Source organism: Choloepus didactylus, chromosome 2 (assembly GCF_015220235.1).
Source record: "Choloepus didactylus isolate mChoDid1 chromosome 2, mChoDid1.pri, whole genome shotgun sequence".
In the NCBI taxonomy this organism is placed as follows: Eukaryota; Metazoa; Chordata; class Mammalia; order Pilosa; family Megalonychidae; genus Choloepus; species Choloepus didactylus.
The window spans coordinates 4,591,624-4,614,890 of record NC_051308.1 but is presented as its reverse complement, the minus strand read 5'-3'; the positions used below and the strand labels follow the sequence as shown (position 1 = coordinate 4,614,890).

General features: G+C 36.2%; 1 protein-coding gene across 12 annotated transcripts in view; it reads left to right on the top strand.

Moving 5' to 3' along the window:
* Positions 1 to 23,267, top strand: part of SYNE1 (spectrin repeat containing nuclear envelope protein 1) — a 499,900-nt gene that overhangs the window by 129,197 nt on the left and 347,436 nt on the right. For all 12 annotated transcript variants that reach the window (XR_005214357.1, XM_037819664.1, XM_037819684.1 and 9 more), the window contains exons 5-9: positions 909 to 992; positions 5,895 to 5,987; positions 7,673 to 7,851; positions 13,653 to 13,849; positions 20,828 to 20,937. Coding sequence is in view for 11 of the 12 variants with exons in the window: in XM_037819664.1 (XP_037675592.1) it covers positions 909 to 992; positions 5,895 to 5,987; positions 7,673 to 7,851; positions 13,653 to 13,849; positions 20,828 to 20,937 (663 nt within the window). In the remaining variant the exon portion in view is untranslated. The remainder of the gene's footprint in view (positions 1 to 908; positions 993 to 5,894; positions 5,988 to 7,672; positions 7,852 to 13,652; positions 13,850 to 20,827; positions 20,938 to 23,267) is intronic.

The window sequence follows — 23,267 nt, the reverse complement described above, 5'->3', positions numbered from 1 at the left end:
AAAGGAAAATTAAATTATTCATTTGAAGTGGCCCTATGTGGATCAATGATGAGAATATGTCACGTACATTAGAGGTCCTAGTAAAGAATAAACTAAAATTAAAAAAAGGAATAAAACCTTCTATTTAAAATAGTTGTTTAAACATTATATCATAACAATTACCTGGTACACTATTAGTTGGAAATTAGAAGATATTGTTTTTGAGCTTTAATGAGAGATCATTTGGATTTCTGGGGTCACGGAGAAGAAGACGGTTGCTATGTAACCTTGGAGAAATTACTTAACCTCAGTTATCCTCTTAGTTTCTGTAAAGGGAGCTAATAATATCTACTTCATTGGCATTATTTGGAGTTTTAACATTAAAAGCATGGCAAACAGAAAGCACAAGAATTATTAATAGCAGCCACAAAGTAACTTAGAGAATCCATATACCAGAAGATACAATTTTGTGAGTAACATTTGCATACTCACAATCTCATTTCTAGCCTTGCTTTATAAACTTGGTCTTTTGGTCATTCAGACTGAGAACTGTTGCCATCACTATCCTTGCACACTTCTGTGACTAAAAAAAAAAAAAAGATGCGTGACCAAGAAATATTTCCTAACTTATAGGAGTGACAGTCTCAATAGACAACATACAAGTTTTGTGAATTTTGGTTCTTAGGCATATGGAGGCATTAATAGATAAGCTGAGAGTGGATATCCTTACCGAGTAAATTTGTACATCTACAGAATGTTATGGGGATAATAATGCTTTATGTATTCACTGACCTTTATAAAAATTGAGTGATATTGGTTGTTCTTCTGGAATATTCTTCAAGTGTATTCTTTATCCATTGAAATAGATTTTATAACTATCTTTTTTAACTTGTGCATTTTGATTTATACCTTTTCTTTCCGTCCTTCAGCCTTGTGAACAAGGACGCCGTATGAAGCGCATCCATGCTGTGGCTAACATTGGCACGGCACTCAAGTTCCTTGAAGGCAGGAAGGTAAGAGAGAAACAAAGAGAAAACACTTGAGAAAGAAGATGGGGTCACACTCATGTTTTAAATATTGACTGAGGGAAGAAAAGCATTGCATATAATTTGTACAATGTAGACATAAAAGATTATTGTGAAATAATTTTAGATTTACAAAAAAATTGCAAAAAAGTACAGATAGTTCATGTACAGACTTCACCCAGCTTTCCCCAAAGTTACGAACTTATGAAATAATTTTTCAATTATCAAAATCAGGAAATTAATAGGATGGTACTCCTAACTAAGGTATAGACATCAGTAGAATGCCACCTCCTTTTATTCCATGATCCCATACAAGATCACACCTTGCATTTTTTCTCTCTTTGATAGTTCCTCATTCTTTCCTTGTGTTTTGTGACCGTGACACTTTTGATAAGTGCTGGTCAGTTATTTTGCAGAATGTCTCTCATTTTGGGTGTGTATGATGCTTTCTTCTTATTAGATTGAGATTATACATTTGGCAAGAATTCCAAGGCAGTGATGTGATGGTGTGGGTTTTTTCAGAGCATCCTATTAGCAGTTATAGGATGTTCTCATTACTGCTGATAGAAACCTTGATCACTTGGTTTATGTGTTTGGCATGTTTCCCAATGTTATAGTTAACTGTTTCTCCTTTTACAATTGATAAATATCTTAGGGGAGATACTTGAGACTGCTAATATTCTGCCTCTCCTCGAATTGATTGTAGCATTAATTAGTGATATTCACTTCAGCAATTATTACTACCGCCTAATAGTGATTTTTAAAAAGTATCTCATTCCTTCTACAGTTAACTGTAATTCTTCTGTAAGGATGAGATGCCTCTTCTTCTCTATGTATCTATTGAACTACTTATTTATATCCGTATGGGCTAGTGATATTTTTTTTTACACCATAGTTATAATCCCATACTATTATTATTAGTGTTTTCTTCTTCAGATTATTTCAACTTTGGCCATTTAGAGACTGTTCAGTTTGGCTTCTGTGCCCTTTTGACTTGATCTTACCCTTTTTCAAGCACTTCCTCATTTTCTCGAACAATAGATGTGCCAGGCTTATTTTATATTTTTATTGTCCCCAGCCTAGAATCAACCATGTCTCTGAGGAGCCTTGGTTCCTTTCATTGGAGAATGGTATTTAGAAACTAAATCTCCTCACTGGGCATAATCATTGCTAATGCTCCTAGGCTATGTTCACTAACCTGTGTATACCCACATATCTATGTTTATTTCTCACTCTCTGTTTCTCTCTCTGTTTCTCTCTCCCTCTCTCTCCACACACACACACAATTATATATTACTTCAAACTGATACCTCTGATTCAATCCAACACCACCGCAAAGTTCTTTCTAGCATCCCTGTTTCCTTATTCATTATTTCTTTCTCTGACAGTGAAAAAATTGGCTCTCATTATCTACAATACATTCACTTATTTGTTTACCCCTAGTATAAACATAAAGTAGTTTCGGTGTAGCTCACCTATACCTCTGTGGAAAAAAGTTTATTCACTAGAGTACAGTATTTGTGTGAAGTTCTCTTTGTCTTTAACATTGCATTATCCAGTCCAAAGACTGTTTTCCAAATTTTCTTGCATTAGTTTGTTTCTTCCCCAAATCCTTCAGTGTGATTATGTTATTCATTTTAATAATTAGGTTTATTTGTTACTGTTTGGGTTCCATTTTGAGTTACCCAGTCATTGTGGTTAATTTTATTATTTATGTTGGGGTGTGTGAAACCTTCCTGTGGTTCAAAGAGTAAAAGCTATATTCAAAGAAGTATCACTTGATCCTCACCCATCTTACTGTCTTTTTTCCCATTGCTTTTATTCCTTTTCCCACTTCTGGGTAACCAACCCCTCTAGTTTTTGATTTATCCATCCTGAGTTTCTTTTTAACAGGTGAACAGATAGAGGTATTTTTTTCTTATGTCTCCTTTCTCATGTGAAGTTTAGCATACTATGGATACCCTTTTGCACTTTGCTTTTTTCATTTACATTATATCCTAGAAATCACTCACTCCAGAGTAATTCAGAGAGATCTTCCTCATTCTTTTTTTTTTTTTTTTTACAGCTGCACATTATTCCATTGTCTGGATGCACCATAGTTTATCCATCCACTTTCTTATGAATGGGCATTTGGATTGTTTCCAGTGTTTGCAAATGCAACCTACACTGAAGTTAATAACCTTTCATTCTATAAGAATGGAACTCTGAAAAATACAAAAATAAAGTGTAATGAGCTCTGGACAATACAAAACTAAGGTGTAATGAATCAGTAGAAGGTCCAGTCAGTTGCATAAACTTTATGCCGAAGAGTGACTTCAGGCATTAAGATGGTATGGGAAAACAGTTGTAGCTTTTTGAGAAATAGTGGATGGTGTTTCCAAATCATTCAAATCTCATTCTTAATGGAGGGTTTATCTACTTTCTATCTGCCCTCCTTGAGTTTTTCATGGAAAGTTGATGAGGCTTTGTTGATCAGGCTATTTAGTTTTTCATGTCATTCAGTCTCCCATTTCAACTGAATAATGATTTTATCCATCATTCTGAGGCATATTTATTGACTAGACTGTAAAGACAAAATTTCTCGTAATTAATGAAGTCTTGGACCAAATTTAATGACTTAATTTATTGAAGTCATTGTTTATAAAGAAGACATGTCTTCATAAGGTCATTTTTGTACAAAACAACTTAAGTAATAAAACAAGAGTTAAGTAGAGTAATCGAGTTTCATGTATTACATCACTTAGAGCAAAAGTAATGCGTTTGAATACTTAAACAAAATCCAAAACACTAACTTTCTGTCCCCACAAATTCCATAATGTCTTTTAATTTCCCAGAAAATAAAATCTGCCTGAAGCCTCTATTTTTCACCCACATGGTCTTGCATTTCTTAATCCCATAGCCTCACAGAATGTTTTCAGCAGCTCTGAGCTAAGGCCTCGAATTCTGCATTTCCCATGAATTCCCAGGTGATGCTGCTTCAGCCGCTCTGGGGACACACACTGAGAACCACTGGTCTCCTTAAATGTCCTTCTGCTCTGGTTTTCTCCATCAACACAATCCCATCCGCTTCCCGGCTTCTGAAAATTCTTCAGTCTCTTTGGATGTCTCTGTGTTCCCCACTGCACCCTCCTAGGCTGTTAAGAATTTATTATAAATTCAATGGGAGTTTTCAAGGAAGGGTGGATAAAAACTAGTACTCAGTAAACCCATTGTGGAGCACAGCTTTTAGGGTAGAAAAAGATTACAAAAAAATTGTTCTTACAAGTTGATCAAAAAAGGTCTTAGGTTCTATGATAAGGTTAAGACGTTAACAAGGAGTACAGCTGGAGATGGGTTGAGACAGGAAATTCAGGTTATATTCAATGCATTTTAAAAATAAGAAGGTATACAAGGAAAAAGAAATAATCTATCCTCTATGGAATGAATTAATCATATGGCTATTAGCAGACATTATCAATTTGTAGTCAATGGATACTACAAAGGGTGTGGAGTTAATTCTGGAGGAAATATAAACCAGAGCCATCAGAATGATTATAGAGTTGCAACAGTTCTGTCATAAAAGGTTAAAGAAAATTGATGTCTTTGTTTTCCACAAACATGTATTAAATATCTTATACTGTTCTAGATTTAAAAGAAGTAGACAAACAAGCTAATAATCTATGGCAGTTCTCAAATTTTTTTCCTATCACTGAAACTGATGAATGAATTTCCCCAGTGAGACAAAATCCCATGGGTATATGCCAAATTATTTACAGTGATTTTTGTGCTAACTTTTACACTACTTCTCTGATGTGCAACTAATAAATCTAAACTAATCATTCAAAAGTAAAATATTTGGAGGATGATTTTGCATCTGATAAATTTTTAAAAAGTAAATCATTTGTAATCTTCTGAACTTTATTATAAATCCTCTTTTCATGAAATCTTCATCGAGAATTGTTGAGCCAGAAGTCCAAGGAGTTCTGTGTCATTATTATGTTCTTTTTCTAGTTTAGTTAATTTTTATGAAAGGGATGATGAGCAGTTGTTCTCTGTGTTCTATAGAGATTGACTGAGGTGGACTTTTTAGTATGTGAATCCAAGAGAGATTTTTCTCAAACCTAGGAAATAGCTTTGTAAATAATTGATAAAATAGGGAAATGAATAACAGGGGAAGACTGTAGCTAGATTGGCATCTACCCTCTATGCTTTGTTAACTATTATTGCATAAAAGTACTAACTGACCTTTGAGTCTCTATTTTACTATTTCGTTGTTTTCTTTATTTCGTCTCCAAACTATATTCCCAAAATTATGCTCTAAATTTGCTACCTACATTGTTATTGCTACTGAACAAATAAGGCTGATTTTGAGCATTTATTTATGTATGTATATCATCTTTTCCCTTTATTTTTCATGTCAGTCCATGTACAGAGGATCACCGGTTAGTACAAATTTTAGAATTTTTAACTCCTAATTTTTATAGGTAAAAGAGAACATAAGTTTCATGCTATTTGGTAACAAACTTCAAAGTTAAGTACATCTTATTAATCTACTCAACAGAGTTTCTTTTATGTTCTGGTCAGTCTCTGGATGTAAAAAGAATAATGTTTTATTCTGTCTGGTATTTTGTTGGTAATTCCTTGCATGATGTCATATTTTTTTCAACTTTACAAAAAAATTTTTGTAATCCATTTGATAATTTTATTGTTGTTCTTCACTTAGTGAATGCCCCCTGGAATTTCCACTTAAACCACGTGCTCTTTATTTTAATGGCTCGCCATCCTCATTTTTGTGTGCCATGACATGGGCATGTACAGATCTTTTTGATGTCCAATAAAGTCCTAATTATTGCATAATTAAATGTTATGGTCTTCTAGTACATTACTAGCACAGTTTTTCTTTTTAAACAGATTAAATTAGTCAACATTAATTCCACTGATATAGCTGATGGCCGACCCTCAATAGTTCTTGGATTGATGTGGACCATTATTCTCTATTTCCAGGTATGGTACTACCTTTAATTGTGGTAGACAATTTAATAATGCCCTCATTTGTCATTCCTCTGGGGTAGAGCCTCGAGTTAGCAGAAATGTGATTTGCACAGATACACTGATATTTTGTAGCAGGAGAATTCCCTCCTCTCCCCTCAAAGATGGAAATCCCAAAGAATTCCAGCAGATGTTCACAAGCTGAAAAGTGGACAACAGAGAGGAAATATAGGTATAGAAGGAGCACAGGGGAATTTTCCTTTTTTTCTCTGCAAGGGAGGTGTTCTATGCTTTTATAAGCCAGGAAGAGATGAAATTAACTTGCCATCCCATCCAGAATAATTTCCTAAGGAAAGGTTTATTCTAACCATTAGGTTTTATTGTATTAATTCATCCATGTATTTAACAAATATTTATTAATGTGTGCCAGATACAGTTCTAGATGCAATGGGAGGTACAAAAAGGAGTATGATATCCATTGTGCCCTTTAAGCACTTACTATTTTTAAGGCAGTTTTATTGAGATATACTCACACACCATATAATCCATCCGAAGTATACAATCAGTGGCACACAGTATCATCATATAACTGTACATTCATTGCCACAATCAATTTTCAAGCATATTTGTTACTCCAAAATAAAGTAAAAATATTAATAAAAATGAAAAAGAACACCTCAACCATCCCATACCCTTATCCCCCCCAATTATTTATATATTTTTTGTAAGAGCTTAAATTTTGTCAGGGTATTAAGATACATACAGAGAAAATTTAAATTGAAAGCTGCCATTTATAAACGCCAATAGAAAGACACAATATAATGAAATGGAACTTCAGGGTAGGGAGAGAGATGACTCAAAATAGGGACTAAATAGGAAAGACTTCATGGAGGAGGGGAAAGTTGAGCTGAAAGTTCTGGTTTTTATAAGAAAGAGACAGTGACAGCATTGGTTGCCCAGGTAAGGGAATGCTGTAAGTGAAGGTGAGCAGGAAGAAGAGATTGTTTTATATATAACAATAAAATAAAGGGGTTGGTGTGGCTGGAATATTGGGTATGTTTAGCAGAGGATAAATGACAAGATAGAGAAGATGGCTTGCTAAAGATTGTGAGGGACATTTAGTGTAATATAGAAAGTTTAAACTATAAGTTGTCTCGCATTTTATCTTCTATCCATGCATATTTTAGGCAAGAATGTCTAGTGTAAGAATGTAATATGATGCTGTGCTGCATTTTTCTATTTGTACATCTATTTTCTGTTTGTACATCTGTACATGAGATAATAGCATTACAGATGTTTAGTGCTATTATATATCTTTAATAAAATGTACAATACCTCATACTGATTTCCACAGTGGGGCAGACACCCTAGGTTCTTATGTTAACTGTGATTGCAGAAAAGTCACAGAACTTTTCTGAGGTTCAATTTCTTCACTTGTAAAAGGGTGGGGTGATTTAGGGGAATTAAAATATTGTGACTGGTGAGGGCCCTTTCAAATGCAGGAATCCTTGCTTCTGGGATCCTACAACATTTCAAATTATTGATTACATAGTTAATGGCCATTGTCAGAATTTTCTGCATGATAGTAGAATTTAAGTAAATCATTTTTAGCTGGAAAATTGTATGGCCTGGAAAAGAAAAATATCTGAGGAAAGAAGGAGAAAGATAATTCTTATATTTTGCCTCCTGTTAACTCACAGATTGAGGAGCTGACCAGCAACCTGCCACAGCTGCAGTCTTTGTCCAGTAGTGCGTCATCTGTGGACAGCATGGTCAGTTCCGAGACCGCCAGCCCACCCAGTAAGCGGAAAGTGGCCACAAAGATCCAAGGAAATGCCAAGCAGGCTTTATTAAAGTGGGTTCAGTATGCAGTAGCCAAGTAAGTACCAAGAGATTGTTTAAATTCGGAACTCTTACATTGACTTATCAATTTATTACAGATTGCATCTTCCAGTGGTCGCAAATTTTAAGAGACATTTGTATGAATGACTCTGCTTTATTTAGTACTTGTTTCACTTTCCTTGAACTAACGCATAAACTCGAATCAGTACTAATACGCTGAGAAAATACTGTAATAAAATCAATTCCCTTCTTCATTCTTCATTCATGGAAGTAAGCCTGATTAATTAAGTTGATTAATCCCTACGCTTTGGTTAGTAGCATGAAAGCTAGTTCATATTAGGTCATTGGTTGACGTTTTTGCTTCTATTGAGTAATCTTTTCAGAACTAAATGGAGGTTTAAGCTGGCATATTTCTTCATATGACAATCGAGTTCTGTTCAATAGTAATGCGAGCTAAAGTCCACATTCTTGAAAGAATTAATTTGTTTTTATTTCCTGAAAGTTTTCTGGTAGTTTTATTTTTTATTTATTTATTTATTTTTGAATTGTGGATTTTAATTAATGGTGAAAAATCTAAGAATACCTTAAAAAGATACAGTAAGCTAAATTATGTATCACTTAGCAAATAATACCATCTTACCTGAATTTATCTCCTTTACCAGTGATGGAGCCAGTATGATGGATCCTTTTATGGCTCTCTTGTCCTATTTGGATGTAATTGTTTACATGGAGAGTACACAAAGATTGGAAGATTCTATATCCATGCTGTACAATAAGGTAGCTGTTAGCCACATGTGTCTTATTGAGCACTTTAAATGTTGAGCTACACTGTAAGTGTAAAGTACACATTAGTTTTTTTTTTTAGGATTAAAAATTTTTTTTTAAATCTTCATTTTATTGAGATATATTCACACACCACGCAGACATACAAAACAAATCGTACATTCAATTGTTCACAGTAGCATCACATAGCCGTACATTCATCACCTAAACCAATCCCTGACACCGTCATTAGCACACACACAAAAATAACAAGAATAATAATTAAAGTGAAAAAGAGCAATTGAAGTAAAAAAGAACACTGGGTACCTTTGTCTGTTTGTTTGTTTGTTTCCTTCCCCTATTTTTCTACTCATCCATCCATAAACTAGACAAAGGGGAGTGTGATCCTTATGGCTTTCCCAATCCCATTGTCACCCCTCATAAGCTACATTTTTATACACTTGTCTTCGAGATTCATGGGTTCTGGGTTGTAGTTTGATAGTTTCAGGTATCTACCACCAGCTACCCCAATTCTTTAGAACCTAGAAAGGTTTGTCTAAATTGTGCGTAAGAGTGCCCACCAGAGTGACCCCTCGGCTCCTTTTGGAATCTCTCTGCTACTGAAGCTTATTTCATTTCCTTTCACATCCCCCTTTTGGTCAAGAAGATGTTCTCTGTCCCACGATGCCAGGTTTAGATTCCTCCCCAGGAGTCATATTCCACGTTGCCAGGGAGATTCACTCCCCTGGGTGTCTGATCCCACATGGGGGGAGGGCAGTGATTTCACCTTTCAAGTTGGCTTAGCTAGAGAGAGAGGGCCACATCTGAGCAACAAAGAGGCATTCGGGAGGAGGCTCTTAGGCACAATTATACGGAGGCCTAGCCTCTCCTTTGCAGCAACCGTCTTCCCAAGGGTAAAACTTATGGTAGAGGGCTCAACCCATCAAACCACCAGTCCCCTATGTCTGTGGTCATGTTAGCAACCATCGAGGTGGGGTAGGCCAGTACCCTTGCATCCTCCACAGGCTCCTCAAGGGGGCTCTACATATTTTTTTCCTTGTTTTTTTTTTAACTTTAGTTTTATTTTTATTTAATATTTTTTTCCTCTGGTCTCTCTTTTTTTTATCTGGAATGTAAATCCCTTCTCAGCTTTATGGGCTAAGAATTTTCTTCTAGTTTTCAGTATGCTTCTAGGCATAGTGGAATGATGTTTATGTACATTTATGTTATAATGCTGGATAAAATATTACTGCTCTAGAAAAATATCTTCCCAGAGCAATTTGAACAGAGTTTTCAATTGATCATACCAATAATTTGTGATTAGTCATGTAAAGCCACTTGACGTGGAAGTTATGCCTGCCTGTTTTCTGAGTGACAAAGTTGACTCACTTCCTATCTTGTTTTTTATGCTTAGATCTAATCTGAATCTGATTCTCTACTTCTGGAAAATAATTGTAAACAAGCAATTATCATAATAAAATATTGACGTGCCAAACAGAGGGGGTTCTATTTTTAAAGCATTTGAAGGGCAAAAATAGAGAAAAAAAGAGATAAACACAGAGAAGATGTAATTAGTGTTACCAATTTATATAAATTTTGCTTTGCTTTGAAAGTGTTGGTGGTTTTCTAATTCGGAATATGCTTGTATGAGTCAAACTGTAGTCAAATGTATTTATGAACTCAAAGCTGTGTGGCTTTTTAGAAGCTGTAGTAGAAATGAAATAAAAAGCACTTTGCACATTGCCAGGACATTGTTTGCTTTATACCTTGGATGGGCTTCCCGGGTCTCTAGTGCAGTTTAACTGGGCAGAGGGAGAAGGGCTGTGTGGGAGGATACTGGTGACCACATGCTATGACATTTCCTAAAATGTTCTTGCAATGAAACTTTGTAGCCATGTCAACATGATAACTATTTTTAGTGTGTGCTTCAGACAGCATTAAATTGATTTTCATTCAATATTTAGTAGCTGGGGGGAATCAGATTTAGTGCTGTTGGAGTTAGCCCATATTTAGTTTTGTTTAATGCCTGGTGCTTTGGGTGACAGAGAAGATGCAGAGTCTGATGTGTGACAGCACAAAGCTGTTCTTTTACTTAGTCTATTTGTGATCTCAGTTTAGGTAGTATTTTCTTTATTCTGTAAATATGTTTATCGATGTACCCAAGGGTTCCCCAGTCATCAACACAACAATGATATCCATTTATTTTACAGCCACATAAATTCTAGAAGTTTGGGGAGATGTCTGTTCTCTGCTATGAAAATTCTCTAACAGACACAAGGTTCCATTATGCTGCCAAATTGCTGAGCATTTTCTAAAAGCTTCTTTTCATACTAACCCAATCTGTACTTTGTAAGCATTGACTTACCAGAGATGGATAACAGACTTTTAGAGTTTGTACCCATTTCCACATATGACATTTTTCCTGAACTTAAAATCTGTGGTCTCTGTGATTTGAAGGTCCCTTAAACTCACAAGACTGAATAGAATGAGAAAGGATAAAAGATCCAGTAAACACCAGACAAACTGTCAGAGTCTATTCATTGTTTTCATATACAGTTTAAAAAAATTTGAGGATAAGTAAATCAGAAAACTGCTTCAGTAACACAAAACAGTTAGGGCCTCTTAATTTTTTTACCAATTTCAATTATAATCAGTGCATATACCCCTGGAAATGGAGGTGCTACATTGTAGTAGCATATCTGAGATTTGCATACTTTATTGAAAAATGTATAAGAAGAAAATTATATTTCAGGGCACAAATTAATGAGATAACCAAACAAATGAAGATATGTACTTGAAGTGTATTAGAGGTCAGAAATGCCTATAAATCAGTCATATTTCATCAGTTCTTCAGGTTAGTATATCAAGATCTTAAGTGAGAGGTTTGAACTAAAATCTTTCAGGAATATTGCCTACTCCTTTCATCTAATAAGAAACAGTATATGTATCTTGAACAAGTATATACGGCACAGAAAGAGAGAAAGAAAATGCACTGCAAAATTTTAAATTATTCCAATGCAGTAAATATTTAAGAAACTGTTTTATATATTTATTTTTGAAAATTTCTAAAACAATAAACAAGTTAGAGAAAATTTATAATTACATAGTGAATCCCTATTAACTTAGTGTTTATTTATTTATGCCCCACACTTATTTTTTTTTTTTAATTTTTCTGAAGTGGCTTAAAGAAACTGACAATACAAAAACATTTTTAAAATGAAGAAATACTTTTATAGATACAAAAGTAAGATGAAGCCAGAGGTGACATATAAATGAATAGATAACAAGGGGATATTGGTCACCATACATGAAGATTTACCAGTATGTCAGTTGACTTAAAAAATATGTATCTGTACCACCACAGATGTAAACTCTAAAAGAACTAAGAGAAGACTCAAGGTTACTTTATAATTACTGGATTCTTACAAAACTGTTGTAAAATTATTTATAAGACCAGTGATGAGATACAAACAAGCTACTTTTAGTTTAATATATTTTATGTAAACTGAATGTGCATGGGCATTAAAATGAATCTTAAGTTCGCTGAAATAAAATGTAAGAACATTTACCAATTCATTAAATATCAACCAGATATTTTTTCTTATAGTTCATGGGAAATTTGAGGCTCTGGTAAAAAATAAATGATGTTTCTTCTGCTTTATTTAGAAACAACTGTAAAATTAGAGACTAATTTTTTAATAAAACAAACTACAGATGAATTTATTCCTTGAAGCTCACTTAAGTGATCACCTTTAAAGGCTCTAAGCTTATTGCTCAAAAATATCTTTGCAGCTCTCTTTTTGGAACTGCCTTTATAGTTAAGTCACATGTTAGGGGAAAATATCACTCATGCTGCACTTCCTTCACTTCTGTTTTTAACGACAGCAAAACAGTTTTTTTCATCATGACTCTCTTAACTATCATAACTCATTTGAATTAATCAAATCCACTGCCAAGGAACAAAAATTTGCTACCCTCAAAGCAATTCCAAATGAAGAGTTGAAAAAACAATTTGATCAGTGGCATCTTCGTTTGCCAGGGATGTTATAGCAAATAGCACAGATTGGTTGGCTTAAACAACAGGAATTTGTTGCCTTACTGTTTTGAGGTTAGAAGTCCAAAATCCAGGCATTAGCAGGATCATCCTTTCTCTGAAGTCTGTAGCATTCTGATAGGAGCTTGCTGGCAACTCATAATTCAACCTCTGCCTCTGTCACACGGTCTCTCTCTCTTTCTCCGTCTCTCTCTCTCTCTGTCTCCTTCTGTCTCCCACTGACTGTGTCCAGATTTCCTCTACTTACAAGCACTTCAGCCATATTGGATTAAAACCCACCCTGTTTCAGTTTGGGCACACCTTAGCTAATCACATCTTCAGCGATCCTATTTTCAAATGCGTTCACATCCTCAGGACTGGGAGTAAGGACTCGAACACGTCTTTGTGGGAAACACAATCCAATCCCTAATGGATGGGGTAGCTGGAATCATTGTCTGGACTTACGTGAAGGACGGGCTCCTGTGGTGACCACCTTAGAGCTATAATCACACTCATGTTTGCTTTTGAACCCTAAGGTGTTTGGTAAATTCAGCAACATTACCTTTGTCTGTTAGGATCTGTGTAGGTGCAGCATGTTGCTGCTTATCATTAGACACACATTAGATAATTCCCATCCACTCCCCCAAACAAAACACACATATATCTACACACAAAAACTATCGAATGGTGAATTATCACCACTTTTGGTGGTTTTTTTAGTTTTTCCTTTTTTATTTTACTAGTTTTCTCTAAATTGGCCTTCCCATTTTTTTAAAAAGTGTAAAATGTGCTTTATATTGAGTCCCTAAATTACTGAAAATCTAATGTAGGAAACTCAAAGTATGGAATCAGAATCTCCACATCTTCTCTTGTTACCCGATAACAATTTTGCTTTGCTTATTTTTTTTCTCCAAAACATTTAACTGATATAGCTGGCTGCACCTCATTCACTGGTGAAGAGGGATGGATTTGGCAGGTATCCTCAAGGACAGTGCTTGTCATTTCTTCAGAATTGACACTGTTTTATTTTTCATCACCTTTAGACAGGCTGGAATAGAAGTCAAAGACTTTGGACGGAGTTGGAGAAGTGGGGTTGCTTTTCATTCCATCATCCAAGCCATTCGACCGGAGCTAGTAGACTTAGAGAAAGTGAAAGGAAGATCTAACAGGGAAAATCTGGAGGAGGCTTTCACTGTTGCTGAAACAGAACTGGGGATTCCAAGACTGCTGGATCCTGAAGGTATGTGGAGTTATTGCTGACTCTTGCATACCACATCACAGTATGTTTGTATGTCTTAAATCCAGAAATTATGGTTTACTTCCAAGATTTATTAAAGGCCAGAAGACTGGAGAAAAGCAGGTAGCAAGAGCATCTTCCTGAATGGATTTTCTTTAAATATTTGCCACCTTCATATTCAGGAGCAAAATATAGTTCTGTTGTTCCAAGAACTATATTTTGGCATTAGTAATGTCAGCCAGGTGAATTATAGCTGCTCCATGTACTTAAGGTGGAATGGATTTTATAGTTGTATGTGTGTGGGTAGGTGGTGGGAATCACAGGATACAAGAATTTGCTCTATATACATAACTGCAAAGAATCCGAAAGAAATAAATGATTATGAGTTAATCCAGGTATTTTATCCTTAATAACACCAGTCATTAGATACTTAGAAATGTTCGTAGCCATGCAGTGTTTTGCTGTCAACTGGGCAACTATAGAAGTGATTGACTAATATTTTTCATTCCAATTGTTTCACACCTTTTTGGTATTTGTTTTGGTAAGGCTGTGAATTTTAAGACTCTCTGGAAATGGAGTTAACTCTTTCAAGCCTTCAAAAGATCATTTTGAAGACTTTAATGAACTTAGTAAGTTCGTTATGTTGAAATGAAGCAGTCAAATGTCGCAAATAATTTCATATTTGCCTTGGCAATTAAGGGAATTTTTATTAATGAGTACAGGAGTATAAATATAGTGAAATCATATTATCTATAAGATGAGATTTCAGGATAAACATTCCTAACTAAAATAGAGAGAGACACTTAGGTTTTTGCATTAGACAGGGATCTCCGAAGAAACAGAACCGATAGGAGATAGAGACTTATGTAAATACCAAGAGATTTATTAAAGGAATTGGCCCAAGCAACCATGGGGATTGGCAAGCCTGAATTCCACAGGGCAAGCTGTAAGTTGAAAACTCAATGAAGGTAACTGAATTCCCCAGGAGAAGCTACAAATTGGAAACTCTGAAAGAGAGAGAGAAATTTTTCTTTTTGAATGCTGCAATCCTTAATTCTTGTTTAAGACCTCCAACTGTTTGCACAAGGAGACTTATCTCTTTTGTTGATTGCAGATGCAATCAGCCATAGATGCAATCAACTGAGTAATGATTTAAATCCATGTATGAAACACACTCACAATAACATTCAGGCCAGTGCTTGTTCGACCAAACAACTGGACACCATAACCCAGCCAAGCTGACACATGAAATTAACCATCACAGTTGCCAAGAGTAAGTCAAAGAAATCTGCAGTTCCTTGGAGGGGTTCCTCTGAGATGAGGGCAGCATGGAGATCCCTTGCCATGTTAGGAACCTTCTTGGTGTTCCCTGGACTCACTAAGGTAACCAAGGGCTTTCCACCTTGTTTCTGTACACAGACACACAAAGGCCAGTGGGGCTCAGGATACTTACGAGGCTCAAAGGGAAAGCCACACTCGTAATTTCCGGCTTTCAGCTTCAGTGGATGTAACAGCTGAATTTTTTTCTAGAGTGAGAAGAGAGGAAAGTCTAAATGATTCTTTCATATCTACTAGACTAGAGGATCTTAATATTTTCTTTGATGATCAGAAACTACAGTTGCTTTAATACAAGACTGTCCCAAATATAAAGTGATCCTTTATTTTCCTAATGAGAAATTCCTTTTCAAAAAGCTCTTTACACAACTTAAATATAAACTTTTAGGTATACAGATTAAATATACCAATACCTATCATAATATTTATTTTATGATTTAGGTACCTATATATTTAAAAGCATAGAATATATTAAATCATGTATTAAATGTTGCTTTTTTCTCACTTTCATGTTTCACAAAACAGTTGTACTCATTCTTCACATATATCTTCAACATTAGTGATCTTGTCATCTCTAAAATCACCTTTAACTCTTCTAACAAATTCCAAAAAAGCTATCTTTGTTTACTTTTTAGTGTTTTGAGTTGCAGCCCTTTTTAAATCCTACACTGATAGCCCCTAGAAATTTTATCTCAAATTGGAAAGTGTCTTTATAAAATAATAGAACAGCTTTATATTTTGGTTTTGCCAGGGTTTTTGTTTGTTTGTTTTGCTTTGTTTTTCACTCTGTAGGTACATATTTTACATTTGTATCTCCAAAATCTAATCTCTTTTAAAATGGCCTTTGAAAGAGATCTTTAAAAGGCTTGTTTACCATGTTCAGCATTTTGCTTTATGTAGTCTTAACTTGTGTGTAATGACTAAATCCACCTACATTTCTTTGCCTGGTTTTTACTGATTTGATTAGGTAACACCTGGAAGCTTCAAAGTCACTATGATTCAGAGCTTTTCAGAATTTGTCCCCCACAAAGGGAACATGATTGTTCAAAATATAGCAATTTGGAGAAATTGTCCCACATGGAGAGATTCTCTGAGGAATAGAATATATGCATCTCCTTTTCTAGGGAAAATTTTGTCTGGCGAGGGGAGCTTACCTATAGTTGACAATTGTTTTAGTTTGCTAAAACTGCTGAACTGCAGTATACCAGAAATGAGCTGCCTCCACCAATGGGATTTATTCGCTTACGAGCGTACAGTTCTGAGGCTGTGAAAATGTCCAGATCAAGGCGTCATAAAGACAGTACCCGGACTCTGAAGACAGCTGCCGGCGATCCTCAGCCCTCTGCCACGTGGCAAGGCACACAGCAGGCTGCTGGTTTCTCCCTTCTCTCCCAGGGGTTTTGCTGATTTCAGCTTCTGGCTTCTCCATCTGTGGCTTTCTTTCTGAGCTTCTCTCTCGGCTTCTCTGTTTTCTGTCTATTTCATGCTTTTTTAAAGGGCTCCAGTAAGAGGATTAAGAACCAGCTGGGGCATGCCTCAACTGAAATAACCTAATAAAAAAGTCCCACCCACAATAGGGTCTCACCCACAGGAATGAACCAGCTCTAAGAACGTGATCAGTAAAGAACATGAGAGCCATATTCGTCGCTTTTCATTCAGAGCCAGACCTAAAAGCTTTTTGATACTACCCACTCAACCCAGTTGTGAAATTTACTAATTACTTGTATTTTGTTAACTAGATGGAATGTCTAAATAAACATAGTATCTCATATTTTTGCGGAATGACTTCTGAGGTTATTTACATGAAACATATACTCTTTGTTTCCTAAAAGTTCTTTGTTAAACATGTGTCCTTTTTCAGAGTCATAAAATTTCCACCATGCATGATCCATACTAAATATCTTTTCCTTTCCCCAGAAAATCTCTAAGCAGTGATTCTTTTTTCTTCTGCATTTCAAAAAGTTTTTTTTTTTTTTGTATGATAGCTTGATTTCAAAGTTTGTGTTATTAAAATCCAGTGAGGGAGAACCTAAGATGGTGGCTAGGTGAGACAGGGCAAAAAAAACACCTCCATGGAAAATACTAGATAAAAACCAGAAAGTGACCCAGAACACCACTGTCAGAGTAGCACCAGCCAGACGAGGTCTGCTAAATCTACAGGGACCATGCATTTGGTGAAACCAGGAGTCTGAAATGAATGAGTGAGCCAGCTGAAAGTCCCTTGGCCATGCTTCAGTGTGGGGAAATGGTGGGTTGGCATTTGGAGATGGACTAGTTCTTAAAAAAAAAAAAAAAAAAGCCTGGGAGTAGCTGCAGATATGACGGGAGTGGGCTAAGCTAATGCCTCGGTGTCTGGTGTGGAGGATACCCCTTCCTACACCCACCACTGATTGTCTCAGGCCCAGGGGAGCAAAGATGAGCCAAAAGGAGAAAAAAACACACGACTTGCAGCCATCTCCCCAGCGGGCATGGGCATTCCTGCCCGGGGCCAAACCGACAGCCCAGAGCCACCCCAAGAAACCCAGTATGACAGGGAGTCTTTCCTACAGCACTGTGCACATGCCACAATATCCACTGTGGATAGTGGCCTTTAATACACCCACAGCCAATTGTCCCGGAGCTGGGAGGGCGGAGCTGTGTGGAAAGGGGGAAGTTAACATGTCCCATTCAACCATCTTTGAAGTGGGCTGGGAACATCCCTGCACAGCCCAGTGTCCCAGGGCTTCCCTGGAGGCCGGTGCACACTTGTGACATGGCACGGCCCTCCCCTCCTCAGCAGAGGTCCTGGAAGAGCACAGCAGGGAGGGGGGAACCGCTCAGAAATCCCAGTGAACCTACGCCAATACCAAGGACTTGTGGGTCAGTGGTAGATAACAGCCTTAAATCTCCAGGAACACCTGGGAGGTTTGATTATAAAAGCTGCCCTTCCTCCTTAACCGCTCAGACACACACCCCACATTCAGGGCAGACAGCACCAGCAACGCACCCAAATTAAGTGCACCAGTTGGACCCCACAAGAATCAGATCCCCACCCACCACAAAGACAAAGTTGGGGAGAACTGACTAGAGGGGAATAGGTGACTCACAGATGCCATCTGCTGGTTAGTTAGAGAAAGTGTACGCCACCAAGCTGCAATTCTGACAAAGATCAAGTAAAGCAAATGCCAAGAGGCCAAAAACAACAGAAAATCTTAAAGCTTATGATAAAACCAGATGATATGATGGAGAACCCAAACCCAGACACCCAAATCAAAATATCAGAAGACACACAGTACTTGGCACAATTAATCAAAGAACTACAGACAGGCAACAAGAGCATGACACAGGATATAAAGGACATGAAGAAGAGCATGGCACAGGATATAAAAGACATAAAGAAGACCCTAGAAGAGCGTAAGGAAGATATTGCAAGAGTAAATAAAAAAATAGAAGATCTTATGGAAATTAAAGAAACTCTAGGCCAAATTAAAAAGACTCTGGATACTCATAATACAAGATGAGAGGAAGTTGAACAACAACTCAGCCTCCTCGAGGATCACAGAACAGAAAATGAAATAACAAAAGAAAGAATGGGGAAAAAATTGAAAAAATTGAAATGGATCTCAGGGATATGATAGATAAAATAAAATATCCATATTTAAGACTCATTGGTGTCCAAGAAGGGGAAGAGAAGGGTAAAGGTCTAGAAAGAGTATTCAAAGAAATTGTTGGGGAAAACTTCCTAAACCTTCTACACAATATAAATACACAAAGCATAAATGCCCAGTGAACTCCAAATAGAATAAATCCAAATAAACCCACTCCAAGACATATTCTGATCAGACTGACAAATACTGAAGAGAAGGAGCAAGTTCTGAAAGCAGCAAGAGAAAAGCAATTCACCACATACAAAGGAAACAACCAAAGACTAAGTAGTGACTACTCAGTGGCCACCATGGAGGCAAGAAGGCAGTAGCATGACATATTTAAAATTCTGAGAGAGAAAAATTTCCAACCAAGAATACTTTATCCAGCAAAACTCTCCTTCAAATTTGAGGGAGAGCTTAAATTTTTCACAGACAAACAAATGCTGAGAGATTTTGCCAATAAAAGACCTGCCCTACTTCAGATACTAAAGAGAGTTCTACCAACAGAGAAACAAAGAAAGGAGAGAGAGATATAGAGAATTTTAATAGACGTATATAGATTATTACATCCCAGGTCACCAGGACACACTTCTTCTCTAGTGATCATGGATCTTTCTCCAGAATGGACCATATGCTGGGACATAAAAACAAGCCTCAATAAAATTTAAAAAAAAATGAATTTTTTCAAAGCACATTCTCTGACCACAATGGAATACAAATAGAAGTCAATAACCATCAGAGACCTGGAGAATTCACAGACACCTGGAGGATAAAAATGAGGGGGAGATGAAAACATTCATGGATAATCAAAAGTTGAGGGACTTTATAACCAGTAATCAGTCTTATAAGAAATGCTAAAGGGAGTTGAGCAGACTGAAAGGAAGGGACACTAAACAATTGACTGAAACTACATGAATTAATAAAGATTTCCAGTAAAGATCACATGGTAAATATAAATACCAATACTACTGTATTTTTGACTTATAACTCCACTATTTACTTCCTACAGGATCTAAAATACATAAACTGTAATGAAAAATCAGTGGTTTTGGACTCAATGTAAAATATGTAATTTTTGACAAGAACTACATAAAGGTGGGGGAATGAGGGAGCATAGGAACATAGTTTATGTGTCATATTGAAGTTAAGTTGGTATCGAAGAAAAACATGATTGTTGTAGATTTAAGACGTTAAATTTAAGCCCCATGGCAAACACAAAGAAAGTATCAGAGAATATAATCGTAGAGATGAAAAGTGAGTAGGGGTTCCGAGAAGTGGAGGAAGGGACAGTGGGGAGTTAAGAAATGAGGGTAGGGTTTCTGTTTGGGGTGAAGGGAAACTTCTAGCAATGGATGGTGGGAAGGTGATAGCATTGCAACATTCTAAATGTGATTAATCCCACTAATGGAATGCTAGGGAGGGGGTGGAATGGGAAGATTTAGGCTGTATATATATGTTTCCACAATTGGGAAAAAAAAAAAAAAGACAGTCTAAATAGATGACAATGAAATGCCAGGGATGATCCTGGATGGGATCTGAGGATGGAGGAGAGGAGGCTCAAAGGGACACAGATGGGACACAAGAAAAAAAAAGAGAAAATATAGAATGTAAGCTTTATATCATTGTTGTATTTCTTGAACTTCTTAGCTGTGCTTAATGAGATTGCATAAAAGAATGTTTTTGTCCATGGGAAAGGTATACGTGAATTATATTGTTTGTTCAAAGATATGTGCAGCTAGCTCTCATATGTTCAGAGGACAGAGCAATAGATGATGGATGATAGATAGGGAGGGAGAGATGGAGGGAAAGAAAGAAACAGTGGTGTGACAGGATGTTAAAGGTGGTGGATCCGGGTATCGGTGGAGGGGGGTTGGGGTATGCTGGAGTTCTATGTATGGGGTTTGTACTGTTTTTGCAACTGTTCCTGTAAGATTGAATTTATTTCAAAATAAAATTTCTTAAATTTTAAAAAAATCCAGTGAATTTTAATTAATTAATTATTTGCTTTTGGTTTTTCCAGATGTTGATGTGGACAAACCAGATGAGAAGTCCATTATGACCTATGTAGCCCAGTTTCTGAAACATTATCCTGATATCCACAATGCAGGCACTGATGGGCAAGAGCCTGATGTAGGTATTTGTTTTTCTTTCAGTACCGATAGTGCACTTAACAATAGAGAATCAGATTTTTAAGCATGTTGTTCACAAAAAATTAAATTGTAATGCATTTTAATATGAAAGCCACAGAGTAAAGAATAAATATCACCAAATGGGAGGAAATTAAGGGAAAAGATTTCTCTGGTTTGTGTGTTGTAGCATTTATTAATAACAGATGCTATGGATATAATGCTGGTGAACTAAAATTGCAGAAAGATAGCCGGGTTGGGTAACTCCATATTAATAATTTGAAAATTGAAGCAATTTTTTAAGCATCGCGTCATTGTACATCTGGGTTGTGAGTCGTCTTGTTCTGATAGATCAGATGAAATCTAATTTTGATTTTTAGATTTCATTACGTAAGTTGCTACTCATTGCAAACATGTGGAAGTAAAGTTCTAATTATTCACTGTGATTATAATTTTTCAGCCTTTCAATAGTTGTAATTTACATTTTTTCATATTGCTCAAGTGATTTATATTCATTATCAAAAATGGAAATAAAAAATTGAAAAAAGGAAAAGAAAATGATCTGTACTTGACCTCCTAAAGATATATTATCCCAGATATGACCACTATTAATATGTTGATATTAGTTACCAACATTTTTCTATGTATATATAGACACATATGGTATTTTAACAAAAATACAATCATAGTATACATACCATTTGGAATCTCTCAGCCACTGAAACTATTTGTTTATCCACTCGTCCTTTGATGGACATTTGGGCTGTTTCCATCTCTTGGCAATTGTGAATAATGCTGCAATAAACATTGGTTTACAAATGTCTGTTTGTGTCTTAAGTTTCAGTTCCTCTGAGTATATACCCAGCAATGGAATAGCTGGGTCATATGGCAAATCTATATTTAGCTTCCTGAGGACCCTCCATACTGTCTTCCAGAGTGGTTGCACCATTCTACATTCCCACCAACAATGAATAAGTGTGCCTCTTTCTCCACATCCTCTCCAGCACTTGCCATTTTCTGTTTTTTTGATAATGGCCATTCTGGTAGGTGTGAGATGATATCTTATTGTGGTTTTGATTTGCATTTCCTTAATAGCCAGTGAAGTTGAGCATTTTTTCATATGCTTTTGAGCCATTTGTATTTCCTCTTCAGAAAAATGTCTGTTCATGTCTTTTGCCCATTTTTTAATTGGATTGTTTGTCTTTCTGTTATTGAGATGCAGGATTCCTTTATATATTCGGGATATTAAACCCTTATCTGATATGTGGTTTCCAAATATCATCTCCCATTGTGTAGGTTGCCTTTTTACTTTTCTGACAAAGTCCTTTGATGTACAAAAGTGTTTAATTTTGAGGAGATCCCATTTGTCTTTGTTCTTTGGTTGCTCCTGCCTTGGGTGTGAGGTCTAAGAAACCACCTCCTTTCACAAGATCTTTAAGATATTGCCCTACATTTTCTTCTAAGAGTTTTATGGTCTTGGTGCTAATGTTTAGGTCTTTGATCCACTTTGAGTTAATTTTGGTATAAGGTGTGAGATGGACATCCTCTTTCATTCTTTTGGAAATGGATATCCAGTTCTCCGAACACCATTTATTGAACAGGCTGCTCTTTCCCAGTTGCTTCAGCTTCACTGCCTTATCAAAGATCAGTTGTCCATAGATGTGAGTGTCTACTTCTGAACACTCAATTCGATTCCATTGATCAGTATATCTGTCCTTATGCCAGTACCATGCTGTTTTGAGCACTGTAGCTTTGTAATATGCTTCAAAGTCAGGTAATGTGAGACCTCCCACTTCACTCCTCTTTCTCAAGACATTTTTGGCTATTCGGGGCACCTTACCCTTCCAGATAAATTTAGTTATTGGTTTTTCTATTTCTGTAAAGTAAGTTGTTGGGATTTGAATTGGTATTGCATTGAATCTGTAAATCAGTTTAGGTAAGATTGCCATCTTAACTATATTTAATCTTCCAATCCATGAACATGGTATGTTCTTCCATTTTTTCAGGTCTTGTTCAATTTCTTTTAGCAGTTTCTTATAGTTTTCTATGTAAAGGTCTTTTGTGTCCTTGGTTAAGTTTATTCCTAAATACTTGATTCTTTTGGTTGCTATTGTAAATGGGATTTTTTTCTTGATTTCCTCCTCTTCTTGCACATTACTTGTGTATAGGAACACTACAGATTTTTACGTGTTGATCTTGTAGCCTGCTACTTTGCTGTATTCATTGACTAGTTCTAGTAGCTTTGCTGTAGATTTTTCTGGATTTCCTACATATAGAATCATGTCATCTGCAAATAGTGAAAGTTTTACTTCTTCCTCTCAAATTTGGATGCCT